This window comes from Anthonomus grandis, chromosome 2, assembly GCF_022605725.1.
Source record: "Anthonomus grandis grandis chromosome 2, icAntGran1.3, whole genome shotgun sequence".
In the NCBI taxonomy this organism is placed as follows: Eukaryota; Metazoa; Arthropoda; class Insecta; order Coleoptera; family Curculionidae; genus Anthonomus; species Anthonomus grandis.
The window spans coordinates 34919980-34941698 of record NC_065547.1 but is presented as its reverse complement, the minus strand read 5'-3'; the positions used below and the strand labels follow the sequence as shown (position 1 = coordinate 34941698).

Sequence of the window (21719 nt, the reverse complement as noted above, 5' to 3'; positions counted from 1 at the left end):
ACCTTTATAAGATAAGACTTTAGTTTTTGAGGTGTTTAAGCAGAGAAGATTCGAATCGCACCACGATTTAATGTTGGTAAGGTCTTTAGCATTAGTTGCATGAAGTGCCGCAACATCCGGATTGCTCCAGGTAAAGCTAGTATCATCGGCAAAGAGACAGATTTTGCCGCTAATGTTAACAGCAGAAACAGAATTGGTCCCAGAACTGAACCTTGAGGTACCCCACATTCTGTTGGTCTGCTAGAAGACATGGTCGTATCAACCTTTACAAGCTGACTTCTGTAGCTAAGATAGGACTTAAACCATAAACGAGAGGCATTCCTCTGAACCCATAGTGATGTAATTTGTTGATCAAGATAGTATGGTTTACACAATCAAAAGCCTTGGAGAAATCACAGAAAATAGTTACTGTTGAATGATGATTGTTTATACTGGAGTAAACACTGTTAAAAAGGGAGAACATGGCATCATTAGTGCATTTATTACTCAAGAAGCCAAATTGATGGGGAGTTAGTATTTTATATTTAAACAGGAATGATAATAGCCTTTCTTTAACCAATCTTTCTATGATCTTCGATAATGTTGGAAGGAGAGCGATTGGACGATAATTTGAAGCTAGCTCTTCATCTCCACCTTTATGCAAGGGAATAATTATTGCAGTCTTAAGGCAGTTAGGAAAGACTCCATTTTGAAATGATTTGTTAATTAGGTTTCTCAAATGGTTTAATGTGTTATCAGGCAGAGTTGAGAATATTTTTAGAGTAAGACCATCTGTACCAGATGATAATTTGTTTCTTATTTCATTTATTGTACTTTGAAGCTCTGTTATTAGTACAGGGGTAAAAAAGAAACTCTGTAAGTTTTCATTAGAGAGATATGAAAATGGATCATGAGAAGGTGTTATAGTAGTCATTAGGTTTTTAGGCACGTTTACAAAATAATCGTTGAGATTCTCAGGTGAAAAGGAGCTAGTGCTAGTTGAAGAAGGCTTATTTCTTAATTCGTTAACAATAGACCATGTTTCTTTAGCAACGTTACCAGAATTAGCCAGCCTATTATTATAATAAATATCTTTTGCGGCTTTTATTGCTCTTTGATATAATTTCCTGTATTTAAAAATATGCTGTCCGAAAAATTTTTTAGGTATGATAAAGAGCGCATGTTTCTTGCAGACACACGTAAGCCTTTAGTGGACCAGGGTTTATGATGCTTAATTTTGATGGGTCTATAAGGAAATGACTTATTCGCAATACTGGACAAGGTTTTTACAAATCTAGAAAATTCTATAGTAATTTTCTAAAGGAATCATAATATCCAAGAAATCTTCAAAATTGAATCTTAAAAACTGATAATAAGAATATCCGTTAAGAGTTCCATATTAAAATCCAAAATTCGATTTTTAGAAATACCTGTCCAAACATTTAGGTCAAATAGCACTTGTGCCCGAATTTCCCGTCGGGGAATGGAACGGGGAAAAACTGTCGGGGATTATTTTGACTCCAAATGCGTTTATTACTTACTAAAAAAATGTCACAATTTGTAAGTGTACTTTCATCGGTCTATATCACATTCTCAAGAAAATTAGGGAGTCAGTAATGTTTTTCGCTAGCCAGTTACAAAAAAACACACATCTTTCAGCATCACTAGGTTGTAGTTTTTGAGCTAAGTGAATTTTAAATGGCTTAAATCCACTTTCTGTTAAGTTATCTTCAGATATAATTTCTTGGGAAACTTGCCGTGTAGATTTCTCTGGGTTCATATTTGTCTACAAATATGAACTCAAAAAACCATAATTGCTTAAATTATTAAAAGTAAACTACTTATTACTTTCTACTACCATACCAACAAAACATACAAATATTTAAGACTCTGATAATTAGAACAGTTTAAAGATTGTCTTGTCAGCTTATGACAGCCTACTGCGGCAAATTTAGTTTTTTCCAAAAGTTCGGGTTTTTAGAAAAAATAAATATAAATTATGATACATCCTTAAAAAGGTAACTTTGCAAAAATTTTAAAATTGTAAAAATGGAATATATGAATTATTAATTTTTTTAAACGGCATATTCTTAAGGTCGAAGGTTTCAACTTTGCTCAATTTTAACCATCTTCGTATCATGTTGAGGGTGGAATTTGAAACATATCCTGTATGAAAGTTGTGTAATAAGAGAATTACTTCACATTATCGAAAATTATTTATAAAAAATTCTTTATTAGGTTGGATGGTCTCTGTTTTTACAAAAATTAGCCCCATTTCTTCGATTAAAAAACAATTTTGCTCGGCGAATCAACGACTCTTTACAAGATTCGAAAATAAAATCCTGGTGTCCACGAATTAAATACCAACAATCTTCATTGCCCTTGTGAAGTTTTTTTGGAGTATTTACCGCTCAATCTTGATACACCAACTGTTTCAAAAAGCCCCACAGAAAAAATCGCAAGGCGTTAAATCTGGGAAGCGCGGAGGACAAGAAAATGGGCTCATTGCGCCCTCTCTTCTAAATTGTGATGGAGCTGCATCATGTAGGAACACATATTCTGTCTCATATTTAGCAAAACATCTAACGATGATACTAAATTTCACCGATCAGTCGAGGTGGAAAAAAGGAAGGTTTAATAAGCATGCCATCTGACCACGCAAACCCAAATAATTAATGCAAATCTATGTTGAGAATTAGATCTTTTTAAAGCATGCGGATTTTCAACTACCCAAACATGATTGTTGCGGAAATTTTGCACTGCATTTGGTACCACCATTAGCATACTTTGTACACAAAATTGATGTCTGCCGAAAGTGTCTAACGAACTGTTCTAGATTCCACTGGCAAAGTACAACTCTTCTAGTATAATCTTCGGGTTGTAAGGCGTGTATCTGTTGATAATGACAAGGATAATATCTAATGTTTTTGTCGTACTTACACTTTACAACGAGGCATTGCTAAGGCACGAAATCTTTTTATTTAATTCGATTTTTTTTAATTTAATTTTAATATTTCTTAAAGTGAACCTTTCCACACAACATGCATGCTGCGGCTGCATTTTGTCGGCACTCTTGATAGGTAAGTATTATGTCCACTAGCTTATTGTTTTTGTGCACATGGGCCATTTTTGTGCACAAAATAATTACACAAATGAAATACGCCTTATTAAAAATCAAAACTGATCGGATTAAAGATTCTTACTTGTAAAACCATACTATAGCACACATTTTCACAAACAGTAAAAGCAGTAAACAAAAAAAGGTGAGAATTTACACGATCTTCGCCAAAAATATCAAAAGGTTATTTTTTCAAGTTTTAATGTTTGTCATATTTCAAATCAAATCATCTTCATATCAAATATCATATTCGTTTTATTATGCAACTTTTGTATAGATGATTTTTGGTATATCAACTCCCTTTTGACGAGTCCTGCAACGAGTTACAGTAAATGACTCAACTTCAGGAAAACACCTTGGAAAAAAGTTGTATTTAGCAAAGATCCACAAAATTCTAGTATTTAATTTAACCATCCAGTATAGTAATTAAGAAATCAAAATTCAGTGTTAACAAACACCACATCTACAAAACACTTATCCGTAATATTTTTGTAGGAGGACCGGTTCACGAAATACAAAGTGCAAAAAATAATTTTTCGAACTTAAGAAATGTTGTATTTAGAAAATATAGCGTCTAAAAGAGGCTAGGATTTTCTTATAAAGGTTTTATAAAAGTTATTTAATGAGAAAAGCTCAATAAATGATGAATTAACGAGAAATAGTGCTTAGAGCTTAAATTGAAATAATAAAATTCCCTACAAAACTTCTTTCTATAATATTTTATTCTATTATTGGCAGGAGCAACTGTTCATGATATAAAACGTTCAAAAAACTGGAACTTTTTTAAAAAGGATTTATAACATTTTTTCGAAAATAACTCGAATATGGGCTGTATTTACAAAGAAAGTATATTTAGCAAATATAATGAACATCTCTAAAAAACTTCTTATTAGAACATTTTTTGGATAATAAACTGTTCCTGAAATATAGCGTCCACAATACTGATTTTTTTTTCATAACGGATTTCTATTATTTTATAGCTTATTATTAGCTTTTCGAGAAAACTCTATAAATATTGGATTTACGAGAAAAAGTGTTTTCAGATAAAATGTAAAGAATAAAATTCTCTACCAAATGCATTTCTATAATTTTTTCCATAAGTGTAACTGTTCATGAGGTATTACATCTAAGAGACAAAAATGTTTTTTTTTGATAGAGGATTTATCACAATTTTTTGAGATTAACTCAATAAATATTGTAGTTCCAAAAAAGTAACGAGAATCTTTATAGAAATGATCTCTATACTTTTTAGAAACCAAGTCAGAAATGGGATTTTTAATTCATAATAATAACGTACCTCTAAGTCTCCTTCCGTGTTAAAGCTGATAAGCCTAAAATGCTTTGAACCGAAATTATTCTGCCTTAAATCAGCTCCTTTACCACGAGCTTCGCGATGGTAATAAAAGTCGTCGCTAGTATTAAAACAAAACACTACGTCACCAAAAAATACAGCAAAAACCGTGACAACCACCGTGATCAGTGCCATTATGAGCCTGTTATAAAAAAATCACTTTTCCTCACCTGCATAAATATCATTTTTTTTCTCCATTAAAACCAAATTAGAGGGTTTTTTTGATGTACGCTCTGCTGCCGACAATAGTCCATAACATTAACACCAAATTAACATCATATAATGACTTCATCATTATTTAACCAAGCGACTTCTTAATCATCCCTGGTAACTCGAATGCGCATACCGGGGGTCGCTCGAAAAGTCCTCCATCGGCCCATGAAAGTGAAACTTTCGAAAAAACCGAATTTCCTAACAATATAACAATTTTGGGATGTTTTGTCATCATATACAACATTGTCCTGGTATTGTTTTAACAATATAATAATCATAATGATTATTTAATATCTTCACGTAACGTATTGTTTGGGCGCGGCCGGGTGTAAAATGTGTATCGTATAAAATGATTTCAATGCACCCCATAGTGCCATAAAGAAAAGTCACCAGTTTAACGATGAATTTCGCGATTGTTCTGTTGTGTTTGGGGCTCTTGTATCCCCTGGTGGTATTCGGGTCCCCCAAAAAATATCAAGCGGAAGACGGGTAAGGGTTGTTTACATTGTTTTAATAGTGTAATCGAAAATATCGTTTTTAAGAGGTTTTAGTCCCAGTCACAGATACTACGAGTCGGACCTGCCCTATAAAAATAAATCGGGTTATATCCCCAAGAACCCAATCGCCGAACCGAAGAAGGACTTTTCGGATCCGAAAGAGTCCAGGTTCGGGCTCGTTTCTTATGGTAGCACCGGAGGAGGGTAAGACTTAAACTTTATAAGTAGTAGAAATGCTGCTAAAAGTTTCAGATGCTTAAAATATCATTTTCAAGGATATTAATACAACATTTTTCAGTTTTTATTTATGTTAGTAATGGATTTTTTTTAATCTATTTTACTTACTAAAAGAGATAGAGAAACCCTTCTTTTCCAGGTGAGATCAATATTTTGATATTTTGAATATCGTGGATCCCATGCGAAAATCATAAGTGTGCAAAACTATAGTTTTGAGATAATTACATTTAAAGCTTGTAGAAATTGTAAAAATAAGGTTCTTGTGCGATTCTAAATATTTTGTGCAAATTAATAGAAATCGTATTGACCAATTTAATTCTAACAATATTTTTGATACATCTAGGTTTTTTCGTAAAAACACATTCGTATTTTTTTAAAGATTTTAAATCTTTTAATGGAAAATGAAAAATGGTTTCACTTAAGAAATGAAACTCATAAGGATTTTTCAAGCTTTAATTAAAAAAAAAGGAAAATAAAAGAGAGTAGCCAGCTAATTAAGAAAAAAGAAAAAAATTAAGTTTTACAAGTAACTTTTAAAAAAATCAATCATTCTGTTCAGAGCCAATTTTGGTTCTAGTAAACAGTCCCACATTTCTTGGCTGGTTTTCAAAGACCTGGAGGAGAATAATGCTTGAGATGACATACATTTTGTTTTATATTTAAAAATCCAAAGATGATATAAAAAAATCTAAGGTTACTTATTGAAGACTTTTATTAAGAAAGTAAGAAATGAATCCTGATCCTAAAGAAAATTTAATATTGACGGTGGGTAACATGACACACAACAGTCTAAGTTGACATATCTAATTATCGGTGTACAATTCATAATTGAACATCTTAGCTTTGGGTGAAAGGCCAGCATAAAGAGTACGGCACTATCACTTACATACTTGTCAACCTATCCAGTGCTCTTCTGACTTTGATTTACTATATAATTCGTTGCAATAAAGGCATGCAGCGTCCTGCCTAAAAAGTCTTTATTTTCGGTATCGCAATCATCCTGAAGGATAGTTCGCTTCACCTGATTTCGAACTCTAACGCTCTTGCGATTTTCTTTCTCTATTTTGCTTCGGACTTGGGCTTTAACTTTATCCATATAAGGAGGACTTGTCAGAATGTGAGAGTCAGTTATTTTTCTCTTCGTGCTTTTTAAATCTCCTGGGTGGTAGACGACTTGAGTAGTAATGAATATTACTTTGGAAGTTATTGGATTCATTGTAGGCTGGGCTCGAAACAGAAGACTCTGCAACATTTTGCTTCTGGCATTTTCCATCATCCACCTCTATCTCAAGAACATTGTCGGTTACGTTTCTGGGTAGAAATAAATGAGCTAGAAGAACATATGAATTCAACGGATAAATTCCAATTTTTTTAAATTCACTTGTCATATTTTCGACCGTGGCAGCACTTCCTCATGCTCTCTCAAAGATACCAGCTAGAGCGGTACTATATTACCACGGTTAGTCTTTAGCCAGGTGCCCAGCCCTTGGGTATAATATAAATTCAATGGTCCAAAAAATTATATGTCAAGTAGTTGCATCCGATTAGTGTAATGCGTCTGCAGACATAGATGTAATCAAAGTATCAATATAATCAAAGTATTCGGGTTTATAGTTCTTTCTTGGGATAATAATGACAAAATTCCTATCAGTATTGTCACATATAGTGACAGAGAGATGCAGGCCTCGTTCTACTCTTGTTCTTTTTCCCTTTGGGCAAATGTTTTCGGTGGCTTTTGGAAATTGCTAAGGCCCATTTTGTCGATGTTGTAAATTTGTGTCGGTGGTATATAATTATCAGTTATTTCATCATCCGAGGTTTATTCAAAGCTTTTGCTCTTGCGGAGAAAGGGGCTTCAGGAACCCTCAATGAGATGGCAGGGTTGCGCTTCCTAAACCCTTTTAATCAATCCCAGCCTACTATTTGTTTATCTGCATCAAATCTACTAGCTAATATTACAATTTTGGCAATTTACTTACATTTGCCAATTTTCTGACATAAGTGATAAATCTAAAGAATCTCTGTAAAAAATAAAGAAAATCCTTCACTAATTATTGTTCTACGGCTACACCAAAAGTAGGCCTTAAATGATCGAGTTTTACAGGAACATTCTTGAAGTCAAGACGAATTGTAGCCTGCGATAAGTTGCTTAAGCGGTAAGAATGCTTGAGAGGCCTTTAGCGATACGATCTGGTTTTCTTTGACGCTTTGAATGTCTTTGGTCATGTGTTCCTTTGACCAAAAACGACGCGTTGATAGTTGTCAGGCTTATCCTTTATTTAGCGAAACCAGCAAACTTTGCACCATGAAATTTGAGTCATGTTAAAAGACTCTGTTCTAAATAATCAAAAAAGTCGTGGTATGTTAGGTTTTTGACTACAAAAGGTCTTGTTCTTGCACTGCAAATACTTTGTGTCCAACCTTCTGCAGAATACACTGGAACATATTTCTATTTTGTTTATATTTTCGAATATATTGATCACACTTCATCTCAATGTGACTTTTTTCAAAAAATTTTTGATCTATTTCTTTTAGATTGAGATAATTTGAAAGCACGTGGCGGCAAAAATGGGTTTTTTCGTTGACCACCACACCCATCGGATGTCATTTGAACCTATATTAAACATTTTCATGTTATATTGCAATCTTGAATGAACGAAGATATTTCGACCGAACATCTTTTTGCTTGTGTTTCCTCTTAAACATAATAAAGCATATCTTGCTAAGTGCAATATTATCGCTAAGTTGTAAACTGCCAAACTGTAGATGGCTAATTTTCTCAAATAAAAGATTTGACCGGCTGGGCCTTTTGGCGTAGTAAGAGCTGCTTGTCGAAGTTAAAGGATAAAATTTTCGTATTTTCCTTAGCAATTTATTGTCGTGAGACCTAGACTTCTGAATCCAGTTTTTTTTCTAAATGTTCTTGAAAATTTTTCTCCTCTTCTATTCTTGCAATTTCTGTTTTTCCTTTTGCTCTAAATACTTTTTACATAAATCTTTTTTGAGACGTAAGAACCCTATATTTTCCGACAGAATGCGACTCAACAATGGGAAAAAAGAGAATATGCTCCCTGCTTATCATTATTGCTAAGCTTATTAAAAGGTGCGTATTTTCCACGCATGTCTCTCTCAGTCATTCGAGTCGAAAAGCATTTCTGTAATGAGTGCGAATAAACAAATCTGTAATGTTTGGGATAGCCATAAAAATTTCCAACACCCATTTTTTTCAACTATCGAGCTGTATAGTTATATATATGTAAGTTCCTCTACAACTTTATATACTTCTTGTTCCTCTTTTCTTTAGTTTTCGTTCAATATGCCAATAACAAATGATCTTTAATCATCTATTGTCGACGATTCACGAAAGGCATTATAAATTTCACGTCAGTTTACTTTTATAAGAAATTTGTTGCTGTTTTGATTTTCTCAAACAGGGGGATGGTAGCAAGGGACGTGCAGGTTTATCTATATTTTGCGACTCACCCTTAACTTTTTTTTTGTTTCAAATCACGAGACAGCTTTATCACTAACCAAAACTCTTTATTTTCCTCTCGACTCACTTTTAATCTTCTCCCGAAGATGCTAACATCGTTAGCGAAACACGTGAGAGTAAAATAAAGATTTTTGGTTACTGGTAAAACTATCTCGTGATTTGAGTGTCACACCAAAGGTTCCAAATATAGGACTCTTTTTTGTTTTTTAATATTTTTCTTCCATAAAGCAACATTTTTCTTTTTCTTAATAAAATTTTATATTCATTTTGATAAACTTACTTGGTTCATTTGGTTGAAAGTTTTTAAACTTATTAGACGTATTCGATTCGGTGCTGGAACTCGAACAGGTTGAACAATAAAATCCTGAAAAACTGCTTGGGATAACAGATCTATTTTCTGGATTATAGTCACCCGATGAAGATTTGATTTCATTGAAAACTAATATACGCTAATATGGTTAGAAATATTTCGCTTCATACCGAGTAGAGGGCATAGGTACTTTCAGTGACACTTTGATTATTCATTTTGTCTAGGTTTTGAGTAATTTAACTGTAATAATGCATAATTTTCTAATATATAATTAATAATATAAATATATAGTTTAGTTTTGGCAACATTTATGTCAAAGCAAGTGATGGTTCCGTTCATCGTGTGAGTTCTGAACGTGATTTAGTGGGGCTAAAAAATAGGCGTGAGGAGGACTAATACATGTGAATAAAATGACAGGTACTTTCGTAATTATTTGGTTACTCAAAACTCTTTTTCTTGGATAACTTTGCGACAAACTAACTTCCTAACTTTCTTAGTTACCTTTTTTTCTTTTAACTCTTTTTTTTTATAATCTTTGTTACATATAGTTTTTTTCATAACCTCTCTTCAAACGCACTGTTTAGGTTTTTATTTTTAAATTTTTGTTTTTACTTATTTATTCGGGTTCTAATATATACATTAATTTATGTCCTTAGTGAAGGTTTCACATATAAACTGTAGGTCGCTGTTGGCTCACTTTGATGATTTTTCTGCGAAATACTGTTCAAAAGATTTTACCTTATTGCAATAATTACAGAGTCATGGCTAACTCGCGATATTGATAGTAATGCTGTACACATCCCTAATTACCAACTAATAACAAATGATCGACAAAATTATAGAGGTGGCGGTATGAACGACTTATGAAATTCTTTTGTCTGATATGTATGAATTTTTAGAAAGCCTTTGGTTAAAAATTAATATTGATGATGAACGGCATATTTTTGGAATAATTTATAGACCTCCAAATTCTAATATTCAAAATTGTTTCTTAACATTGGAGGAGACACTAATTGATATGTTTTCTCATTTTAACCATATAACCTGCCTCGGGGACTTTAATATTGATGTTTCAAAGGTTGCTCATTCACTTACTTTTTTTTATAAAATTCTTAAATACCGTAGTCCACCTTACCTATACCTTAAGATTACTTTTAGAAATGATGTTCACCATTTGGGCTTAAGAAGAAACACAATTTATATTCCAAGACATAAGACTCATTTATTTAAAAGGTCCTTTTCCTATAATTTTGCATATCAGATGAACTCTTTGGGCATACATTTTGAGTTGGGTTTGGTGTCTGTTCAGACTTTTCGCAGAGGAATGATGGTGCGTCTGATGAGTCAGCAGCTATCTACGTAAAATATTGAAGGGATGAAGGGTCAATATTGTTAGTTTATGTATGGGTAAAAACTAAAAATCTGTGTTTAGTGTGGGTAACTAAGGTGCGTGTTTTTTTTTTGTGAGAGATACTATGTTAATGTTCTAAATTTTTTTGGTAGTTGTGTATAATTAAACTTTAGTTAGAAAATTAGTCTGTTACAAGCGTTTCTACATTTTTTTTAGTTAGTTTTCTTAAGTTTTGGTCACAATGTTAAAGACCAGAATCTGTCTTGGCAGAATTCTGAATTTTTTAGCCTTTTATTTCCATAAAATAATAAATGTGTTATTTTTTTATGATGAGTTTGCAAATAAAAAATATTTATTATTATTATTATTATTTAGTATGCATAATTATAGTAGTTACCCAGACTTAATTTTATTGAAAACTGATAAAGGGCATAATATTTCGTAACGAAACTATATTTTTCAAAAGTAAATGGAAATATTTTCGTCAAATTATTGAATAGCATTATTATTATTATACATGACTACAAAAACTTAAAATAAAATGGTAGGCATTTTCACAATTCAATTAGCAGTATAGTACACATGATGAAAATTCAATTTTCGGAGATACCTGAGCACCATCATCTTCAGCTGTTATGATATTGTCATAAACGCATTCTATTTCCGATTCGATTCTTACTTTATCATAATATTGATAATCATCGGTGCTTGTTTTGTATTTCATTTTGAAAAAAAAAACTTAATCAATTTATATTTTGGGCAGATTCATCAATTTCAAATACGGCCGTGGAGGATTTTTGTGTTTCCACCTGGGTACTTGAGATAAAAATATTTAAATGTAATCAAATTAACAGCTGGTATAAAGGTTGCGGCTTTTTACTTAATTATTTTCAAGATGTAAATTATTGTCTGCTAAAATAATCGCTGCTTCGCCATTTGCAAAATCCTTTTTGTTCTGGCACTCAAGTTTTTTTAATAGCAAAGATTTGTAAATTTAAATACGAAATCTTACTACTTGATATTTCACAATACAAAACAACACATTCACTTGTATTTACCTAATTTATTGTAATGCGGAAAACATGAAGTGTTACAGATTCACAAATAAGGTTCATGGAAATAGATTATCATGAATTTAACAGATTCACAGATAAAATCAAAATTTTAATATGATCAATTATTCTCTAAAAACCCCACATTTTCCAAAAACTGATATTCCGACTCTTAGATCCTACGGCAGCTCAGGCACTGGAGTCTCTTACGGCACAATGAAACTGGACATCGGTGGAGTCGCTCTAGGAGTGCTCCTTGGTTTAAGCATCATCCTAATAGTCCCCAAAATCTCTCAAGTCTTGGGGGCAGTGCACGGAGGATACGGACGAAGTAACTCATACTTTAAAGCATTATTAGCAGCTTAATAACTGGTTTTGCAGATTTAGATGATGACATGTCGGCCATCACCAACCTGTTGGCCAGAATCGACAATTCTTTGGCAGCCAACGATATCGACAGCACGTCGTGTACACAGAGGATCATTTGCAGTGTTGTGAATGATGCCGCCAGGAATGAGAAAAGTGGAGAGGCGACAGCTATGGACCAGTTTATTTTAAGTTTTGCCAAGTAAGAGTATTGGGTATAATGAAATTACATTTTTTATGTCAGTTTTTTAACATTTTCTTACACTTTATAGCTCATTAAGTATGTGAGCCACAGATCACAATATTTCACTCTCAGTTCTAAGATTTCAACCCATATTTTCTCTTTTTTTTTTATTAGACTGCTACTTTTCAAATTATAGACAAAAACTGCTTCCTGTAATTTTAGAAACTCCTTATTCACGTACGTCCTGGATGGTACAGCAGTTAAAGAAGCACTGGATATAGGAAAATCCAACGATGCCGAGAGCTGCGTCGCCAGATACAGCAAGTGCCCTCTGACAAGGGAGAAAGTGTTAAAAATAATGGCCAATCTCGTGCCTACTAATACGAAATAATTTAAAAAATAAATAGATGAATATCGAAAATTGAGTTTTCTTTATTAAGCATCGACTATAGTAGTACTCAAGAAACTTAAATAACAAAATCTTTTTTCATTAAAAATTTTTAATAAACATCTTTAACGAGTTCCCTAGAAAACCGAACTTTCTTAATATTATAAATAAACTATTCGAGTGAGCAGTCTTTTCAAGCTAATTTTCTTTCAAAACTTCCAATGATAGGATAAAAGTTTTCCAATCTTCAACGGGTTTCCAAATAACCTAATCTCATTAATATTAAAGATAAACTAGTCGAGTGGCCCCTATTTATTTTCAGCTATTTTTTTCCAAAAATCGATTCCTGAGATCAAAATTTTTATATTTTCAATGAGGTTCTAAAAACGTAACTCTCTAAATATTAGAAATGAACCGGTCGAGTGACATTTCAAATTTTAAAAATTTTGCCTGGAAAGCTTAACTGCCTAAGGGTATTCCTGCCTGGAAAATCCATATTTGTCCTGGCAAGAAAATTACTTTAACAGCTTGGAAGTGATCAACAATGCCTGGAAAGAGTCGAAATTTAGTCGAAGCTTAATTGCCTAGGAGTATTATTTGTGTCTAGAAAATTTATATTTGGTCTAACTGCTTAAAAAAAATACGTGAACTGCATCTTTCCAGATAATTTTATTCAAAAAATGAATTGATGAGATCAAAATGTTAATATCCTTTAACGAGTTTCCCAAAGAAGCCAGTTTTCTTAATATTAGAGATAAACTGGTCCAGTGACCCCTTTTGTTCCATTTAATTTTTTCGAGAGAGTCGACTAATAAGATCAGAATTTTAATATTTTCAACGGGTTTTTAAAAAACAAACATAAATAAGACATATTGTCTCTTTTAGATTTTCTTTCTTTAAAGAAATATCTATGCTCTACATTGTGGCCTACAGGGATTATCATAAACTATTTGCAGGACAAACAACGTCAAAATAGGCTCCTAAAAGAAAGACACAATTACATTTCTACATATAAATGTGAGGTCACTCCGAAACAAGCTGGAAGAGATTGAAGCATTTCTGGCGTCGTCGATGGCCTGTGCATTACAGAACCTCCAAACCTACAAAACAGTCCAAACTTTTAAATAGATGGTTTCAAGGTAGATGCCTATTCAACGAGACAGTCCTGGTCTGCTGGAGAGACAATGACTTTGTTAAAAAATGGCATAAAAGCTTCTGAAAAAAATGTAAACAATCATGTAAATACTGATAAGCGTGTCAAATTTTTTGTCTGTCCATAACAAAAATTTAATGTTAATGTTTTATAAGGCACCCCATGGTAATCATGACACTTTTTTCACAGTATTTGATAACCTTCTAACACGCATGCCAGATCATGCTAAAATATTGATCGTAGTTCAAGAACTGTATGTTAAAGTTATGATCATTGCTGCGAGGTGTTTAATAATACCCGGTATTGACCGGATGTTATGAGACACCTATTATTACACTTATTAAGGAAACCGCTTTAGCCTGAAGCAAACTATTTTGGAGCCAATCTGTCGTGATCACTGTCTGGATAATATTTTTGATTAAAGAAGTTGATATAAGATGTGTAAATGTAGTAAAGATGAATGTGTCAGATCATAGGGCCCAGATAGTTAAACCACAGCATAAAGAAACCAGCAGTCTCACTCCGCTCGAAAATGTAAGCGAACTAATAGCATCCTTAGCCATGCCGCAGCCATGTTCTCCGGATGCCGAGCTCACTGTTTATCGAACTGTGTTCATAGGTGTATCGCCTAGTTCAGCGCCGTATTTAGTGACTATTTTAATAGCATTTTTACAAAGCGTAGCGTTTTTTATAAAAACTTTTGTATTAAAAGAGGGGTATGTCAAAAATTATTAATGAAGCAAAATAATTGACTTTGCCAAAGTTTTTAATAGCTGCAAATTTGGCTGTATGGCTTAAATAACATAATTAAGCATCAATTAAAGTTGCAGCAATGTAATATTTTTTTTTTTTGGATTTTTAAGGACATTATTTATATTTCTGCCATTTTAACAGTGTTGCCATATTTAAAAGAGTTGCAAAATTGTACACTTTTACTTTAGTTGGTACTTAATAATATAACAAAAATTCGCAGATGTTAGAATTGTTTTGAATTGTTGCCAACTATTTGTCTTTATTTATTGGCCTAAGAGTTTCTATTTGTTTTGATATATTACTTTATTTGTATAATTAGTTATCCTTAAACTACTATGTAGTCAGATGTTAATCTAAAAGCGTTACTATACAGGGTGTTAATTAAGTATGTACCATAAATTATTTAACAGGCGATTGTTTGAGTAATTTTAAGACAAAAAGTTCATATGAACATAGGTCCGCAAGTTCTATGGCGGTGTTATTTATAACATTAAGGAGCTAATTTACCCCTAACATGATTAAATTTATTAGGTCCAGTGTAATCTCGAACGGGACCTTAAGAAATATTTGTGGCAAAAAAATTGGGGCACCTCAATTTTGTGCCATTTTTAATATGTTATTTGATTTACTCAAATACAAATACAACTTTTTCGTATCTCGCTTATTTTTCGAGAAAAAAAAGTCCACTTAATTGCATATCCCTGGATCACACAAGGAATTTGGGGAAAAGTTTCATTTGGAATTTATTATTAACTAAGCAAGATACGAAAAAAATTCAAGAGACAGAAAAGTTTTATTTGTATAATCCACAGAACATAATAAAAATTGCACAAAAGTCAGTGGCATATATTTTAGTTGTTGTTAAATTTTAACAGTGGCATATATTTTTTTGTTTTAAAATTACTCAAAGAATGGTCTCTTAAATTTATGGTACATACCTAATTAACTTCCTGCACGTATTATTCTATATCGTCGTTGTTAGATGTAGAAATGCGATGTTTATTTTTGTTTAAATATTTTGTTAATGTATGAACTTTATTCATATTAAAAAATCAATATTTGTACTATGTAGGTATTTTTATTTTACAAGATAATAACATCTAAAAAAATGTTTAAGTCCGGCTCTAGCCAAGGCAAAAGCCGCGTGGACCGTAGCGAGTGTCAGCGGCATCCCTACTATAAGCAAAAATGCCTCGCCTGCGTTAGTACACATGCACCGAACTCGCTTATTCAAGCCAATGTATTTTTATTGAAGTGCGACTGCTGGTTTCTTTATGCTGTGGTTAAACTATGTTTAGAGAGGTTTGCTGGAGATTATACAACATCTCGAAAAGAACATAGACCAATTACACGGTGGAGCAACTTTAGGTCTTATAATGTAGTGAATGATGTAAGTTGGGCCTTCATCTCAGATACTGGCTTTGCTAAGTTTGTCTAAATTCTTGAAAAAGCACATCCTAAAACCTTTCCAAAAAAAGCCATGTAGGCTAAGGTCAGATCGACCTCACAGTATCTGGTCTCATAAAAGTCTGAGAGGTATGCGTGAAAGTAAGCATTTTTTAGTTGGAGATAGTAAATCAGTTCGACAAGATATTTCTAATCAATATAAAAATTAAAAAAAAAGTATATAAAAAAGAAATCAACTGCGCAAAGATATATTCTAATGATACACATATTTGTAACTTCTCCAATCCAAAAACCACAATGTGGCAAATAATAAATACAGTACGGTGTAAAAGTACAAGACAAATATGCATGAAAATATTTTATGCAATTACTTTAATGAATTTTTCGCAACAATAGCACAAAGCACTCTAACTCTGCAAAATATACCTCCTAGTAGTGATGACCCGTTTAATTTTTCCTCGCATAAATTTCTCTTTTCAGGAAGTTATTACATATAATGAGGTATAAGAGACATAATAATTAACCATATTAAGAACAAGATTAAATATAGATCTAATTATGATCAAAACTACAATAATTGTCTTAAAGAGGTGTTGGTAATAAAGTCAATTTTCAAAAAGAAGAATCTTTTTTTACCAGAATGTTGAAGGCCCATCTCTCTTCTTCATAGTCTATTAAAGATTCTAGAGAAATGTATGGCGGGGCAGATCTCAAACTTTTTTGAATCGAAAAAACCTATTCACTCACAACCAATTCGGTTTTAGAAAAAAAAGAAATTCTACTCATGCAATACTGGATCGGTTCCTAATACAGTTGACTCATTTCACAACATGCGCTTTAATTTGGTACTTCTTTGTGATTTGAGTAAAGCGTTTGATTGTGTCCACCACGTTTACAGAAACTCTCCCATTACAACTTTTCACCTGCCAGCATCTCTGTTAGAATGTGACATTCAAAACAAACAAGTAGAGCTTAATGCGGCTTGGTCAGCAAGGAGTGTTGTTTCAGATGGAGTGCCCCAAAGCTCTATACACCAACCAATTTTGTTTCTCAATTATATGAATGACCTAACACAGCATGAAGCTTAAGCAATATATATACTTTTTGCTGATGACTGATGACACTATTCTATTCACTGCGGCTGACCCACTATCGGAGATCCTACAACTCTATAAAAATGTCCAGCCTAGAATGTTTGTGATTAATGCAGTAAAGACTAAACAAATGATATTCTCTATAGAAGTGAATGTCCCAAATGAACCTAAGCCTGAGGTTACCTTTTTAGGTTTAATTTTAGACTGTAAGCTGCAAAAAAGAAATCGCATAAGTAGTCTTGCCGGAAAATGTGGGAAAAATCGGAATTTTCTCGTTATCGGCATATCTCTTGACAAGTCAGCATATGATGTTCTTCGCGTATCCTATTTAACATTGTTCCACTCTCGTATGCTATTATTACTCGGGGGCATTCGGCAGAGGTTAGAATATTTGGGCTCCAGAAAAGAGATATGCGAGTGATGGCAGATCTGGGTACAGGAAAGACATGGACCATGTATTTGTGGAGTGGCAGTATTGACTGTGACTTATGGATTTTTTTTATATGTGAAACAAAACATCCAGAGGTACATAACACACGAAGATGTCGATTGGTGGAACCTAACTTTCCTCATATGAAAAATTGGTCGAGTAACTCTTTTCCAGCTAATTTTGTCTTAAAAAACCATTGATGATGGGACCAAAATTTTGTTTCAACATATGCAACCAAAGCTTTATTGCCAGATATAGTAATAACGAAAAAATTGTTTAAACTATAAGGCAACCTTATACCCACTAATAATAAATAATTTGTAAAAACAAATATAGAATTTCGTAAATTATTTATTAAGGAACACACTATACTAGTCAGTATACAACAATAGGACTTAAATAATTTAGGACACACTGAGGTCTTCGAAATCGTCATCGCTAGGGGTCTCTACTTTATATTGAGGCATCGTCATGAACCTCGTCACCAGCATGTCCCTTATAAAAATTGGGCTTATTTTAAACAAAAAATGATAAAATTTATACCGGAGCGGTTCGTGTTTGTAGAGGGCGTTCGGCTCTTTGTCCAGCAAAGTGTCCTCGAACACCGTATACAAATGATCGTCTTGGATCTTCTGGGGCTCCGGCGAGCCGGAGATGAAAGACAAATAAATGTTGTAACGCTTAAAATAGTCGCTGTAGAAGTGATGTTGCTCCTCAGTGAAGTTATCATGCATCTCTTGAACGTATTGTAGTTGTTTGCTCATTATGCTGCTCTCTGCCACAAAGGAACCTATTTTTTTTAAATTAAAACACCTTAGGTATAGTTGCCTTCAAAGATAATATATTTTCTTTGATCTAAAGCCGCATTAGTCCGGAGGCAAGTGATATTTTATTGTAAAGTATTGAGCAGATTGCAAATTGTTGTAGGTCGTTTTAAAGTTAATGAAAACAAAATTGCATACTAAGTAAAAGTACACAGAACCCTAAAATATCCGTTGATCAAAGAAACTGAAAAATAACTTTACAAGACTTAGTGCCTAACCTATTTAAAATGTCCCAAAGAAGCATAATCTTCATAGTTCATTTACACAAAAAAGCCATGCCTATTAGCTTAACATTATTCTAATGAAAGCTCCAAAAAATTGATGATAAATATGTAAAAGACAAAATTCTAACAAAATAGAAGTTACTCCATACAGTACCAATATGCAAATCCTATGCCTCACAAGGATCCTAGGCATAGAATATATAATGTAAATTAGTCAGACCGATACCAAATCATATTTAAATGCTGTCCAGGTATTTTTATATAAAGGAGAGAAAAATTAATGAAAAATAAAGTCCATAAAAAACATATATACTGAAACATCCGGACTATACTGCTCAGACCAAAGAAAATAAATAAAAACTGATATACTTACCAGGTATAAAAGTGACTACTTGTACCCCATACTTGGCCATTTCAACCCTTAAACCATCATTCCAGGAATTTAAAGCAGCTTTTGTCGCACCATAGACTGACAAGCCTGGCAGGTTTGCTAGGGCACAATGACTAGATACTGTAACAACCCTACCTGAAAAACATTCTTAAGTCATGTTTTAAACATTTTAAATATGTGGATGAACCTTTGTGATGTCTCAGCAAGTGACAAAAAGCATTTGTAATTTTTAGGGTGCCCAAAAGGTTCACTTCAATTTGTTGCCTCATTAGTTTTTCTGTTTGCCATTCGAATTCACCAAATACCATTACTCCAGCATTATTTACCAAAGCATGAAGACCTAGGGGATAAAATTTATTTAAAATTGGCTTAGAATACATTGGCTAAAAAGATATCAAAGGCATATATGAAACATTTACTTACTGTATCCAGGGTTCTTACTAAAATAATGCTCCAATGTCTGCACACAATTCTGGATACTAATACTATCAGTAATATCCAGCTGAATCTGAATAATATAACCTCCATACAACCTTTTAATTTCTAAGGAGCCTTTAGAATCGAGATTCAGAAATGTTGCTATTACAGTGAATCCACTGTCAGCAGCATGTTGGGCCAAGGAAAAGCCAAGACCTGAAAACATTAGTATGGAATAATCTTCCAGAAATTTTGCCAGTTTAATTATTATTTCATGTATTTACTGCTAAGTAAATTTATTTACTATTAGGTCAATTTCTTCAAAACACCCAATTTAATCATAAAGGAAAACATTACTTAATGATACAGACTATTGTCTTTTCTTACAATGCTAATAGCTGTGTTGTAAACTTTTTTTTATAAGAATACTGTCAGAGATCAATATCCTAAAGCAAAAATATAATACACAATATTGGCACAAAACAGTACTACAACACCAATTTATTAAAATTGTACACATTATTTTTAAGAATCCAAAACACACTGTCAATCTGATAGAAACATTATGCTGTGTTATAGTTTCAACACTATGGTTTCAGAAGAGTGGCATTGTCTTGGTTCTCTTCTTACCTTCATGATCATTGACAACATGTATCTGGGCACTCTGACTTTTCTAAATGAGAATATGTGTCATGGAGGGTACCTCAAGAATCAGTCTTAGGCCCAATACTTTTTGCCCCCTCGAGATCAATGTTATTGCTATTGTTGATAAGGATTGTTTTATTCTTGATAAGATTGTTTGATTTGCTGATGACATAGCAATAACCTGGCACAGTCCTGATAGTAAGTCTAAATACCAGATGATGTGTGGGGGATAAAACAGTGGTTGACTCAAATCATCTCAGTCATAATTCCCAAACTATAGAGTTTTGTGCTTAAAAGGAATACTAGAAGGTGTACTCTTAACAGTAAGCTGATAGAACAATATGAAAGCAATACATTTTTTGGAATTACTGTAAACTATGAATTAGAGTTAGACTATGGAGAAATATATATATTTCACTCTTATTGAGCCACATTTATCATAAGCAGCTACCCCATTCAGTTGCATCATACAAAAGTGTGCTTTAAGATACATGTGTAAGGCAAAACATCAAGACTCCTGCTCACCTTGGTTTGTTCAACAAAACATTTTAACACTGGCCTGTCCTTAATAATAGAAAATCAGTGATATCAGACTCATCAGCAGAGCAATCTGCATCAACCCATGCCCACATCATCACTGGTCATGAAATCTCTATTTTTTGATGGTGTGGGGATTTTCAAGAAACTTTTATGCCATATTAAGGATGCCACATACATTCCTTGACAGGGTTTAGTCTTCAATTAAAGAGATGATTGGTCTCTCTAGCATACTATGGCCTTTTAGAGTTTGACAAGGATTCTTTCTAATGTATGTATTTTAGTTATTTTTTTGATTTTGATTTCATAATATATGTGCGTTCTGTCTGATTTAAGTTTGGTTGGTACTTTATATTTAAGAAAATAGATCAGTATGTGTATTTATAACTATTATTGATTGTAACTGTATGAATGAACCATGTATTTTGTTTGTTGCCTTATTAAAAACATTTTCTGTTTTAACCATAAAGCATATTTTTGAATTTTATTTACTCTATTAAGTTGGTTATCGGGCATTGAATAGGAAAATGATATTATTATGTGACCTGTTAAATGTTACAAAATTACTTACTTACCAGAGTCACACCCAGTAATAACAACTACTTTCTTCTTGTTAGCAACAATTTTCTGCTTCTCCCTACTAAACACATAGACAAGACTTGCAGAGGTGAGCCCAACCACTGATAAACATTTAAGGGTTTGATGGGAGCGGAAGCCATGCTGGATAAGTACGAGCATCCCTAGTACTCCGGCACCTACCGCCGTGTAAAGCTCGTTTAAAATTTCGAAACATACTCTAGACGATTTCGATAGGGCTCCCATCTTCACATAAATTATTTAATTTTACCATAGAAAATACATTATGGTGATTATTTTAGGGACATGCATACATAAGTAATCAGGGAATAAATGAATGGGTGACGAGCACTGGAATATTTTTCAAGTATAGAGAATTTTAAGGCTTCCCTTTATTTAATAAACAAACAAAAATAGTTTTTTTTTTGAAAATCGATAACGGATTTTGAGGTTATGAATGACATTGACAGATGACTGTGACGTAGGAAACATAAATTGGCTGTATCGATATTATATTTTTTCAAATAAAAATATTTCTGTTTATTTGTCATTTCGCGAATAATAATTTAATAGGTTTTCAGGTACGGGATAAATTTATTATATAGTGTATAAGATTTAAAATAAATTAAACAAATAAACAAGGTGTCGCTAAAAGGTCTGAACAAAATCTTAGGATATATTTCTGATTTCAAAATAAGCCGATTTAAAGCAAGTTACCTTAGTCCAAAG

The 21719-nt window shown here is 32.9% G+C and overlaps 2 protein-coding genes across 2 annotated transcripts; one reads left to right on the top strand and one right to left on the bottom strand.

Annotated features, from left to right (window-relative positions):
- Positions 1 to 5054: 5054 nt before the first annotated feature.
- Positions 5055 to 12566, top strand: LOC126750643 (uncharacterized). The gene is made up of 5 exons (XM_050460296.1): positions 5055 to 5150; positions 5204 to 5362; positions 11778 to 11932; positions 11983 to 12169; positions 12374 to 12566. Exons 1-5 carry the CDS (start codon positions 5062 to 5064, stop codon positions 12540 to 12542), a joined length of 759 nt encoding a protein of 252 aa, XP_050316253.1. The 5' UTR covers positions 5055 to 5061; the 3' UTR covers positions 12543 to 12566.
- Positions 12567 to 17709: 5143 nt separating this feature from the next.
- Positions 17710 to 21444, bottom strand: LOC126750210 (D-beta-hydroxybutyrate dehydrogenase, mitochondrial). The gene is made up of 5 exons (XM_050459755.1): positions 20990 to 21444; positions 19239 to 19448; positions 19003 to 19155; positions 18798 to 18950; positions 17710 to 18166 (listed from the first exon to the last, which is right to left on the bottom strand). The coding sequence occupies exons 1-5, from the start codon at positions 21234 to 21236 to the stop codon at positions 17781 to 17783; spliced, it is 1149 nt and encodes a 382-aa protein (XP_050315712.1). The 5' UTR covers positions 21237 to 21444; the 3' UTR covers positions 17710 to 17780.
- Positions 21445 to 21719: the final 275 nt, after the last annotated feature.

Bases quoted from the DNA above. Each gene is read 5' to 3' on its own strand.
- LOC126750210 (XM_050459755.1), bottom strand. From the start codon at position 21,236: ATGGGAGCCCTATCGAAATCGTCTAGAGTATGTTTCGAAATTTTAAAC. The intron at 19,156-19,238 runs GTAAGTAAATGT...TTTATCCCCTAG, and splicing joins TAGTAAGAACCCTGGATACA to GTCTTCATGCTTTGGTAAAT. The intron at 18,167-18,797 runs GTAAGTATATCA...TAAAAAAAATAG, and splicing joins AGTAGTCACTTTTATACCTG to GTTCCTTTGTGGCAGAGAGC.
- LOC126750643 (XM_050460296.1), top strand. From the start codon at position 5,062: ATGAATTTCGCGATTGTTCTGTTGTGTTTGGGGCTCTTGTATCCCCTG. The intron at 5,363-11,777 runs GTAAGACTTAAA...TCCGACTCTTAG, and splicing joins TATGGTAGCACCGGAGGAGG to ATCCTACGGCAGCTCAGGCA. The intron at 12,170-12,373 runs GTAAGAGTATTG...CTGTAATTTTAG, and splicing joins TTTATTTTAAGTTTTGCCAA to AAACTCCTTATTCACGTACG.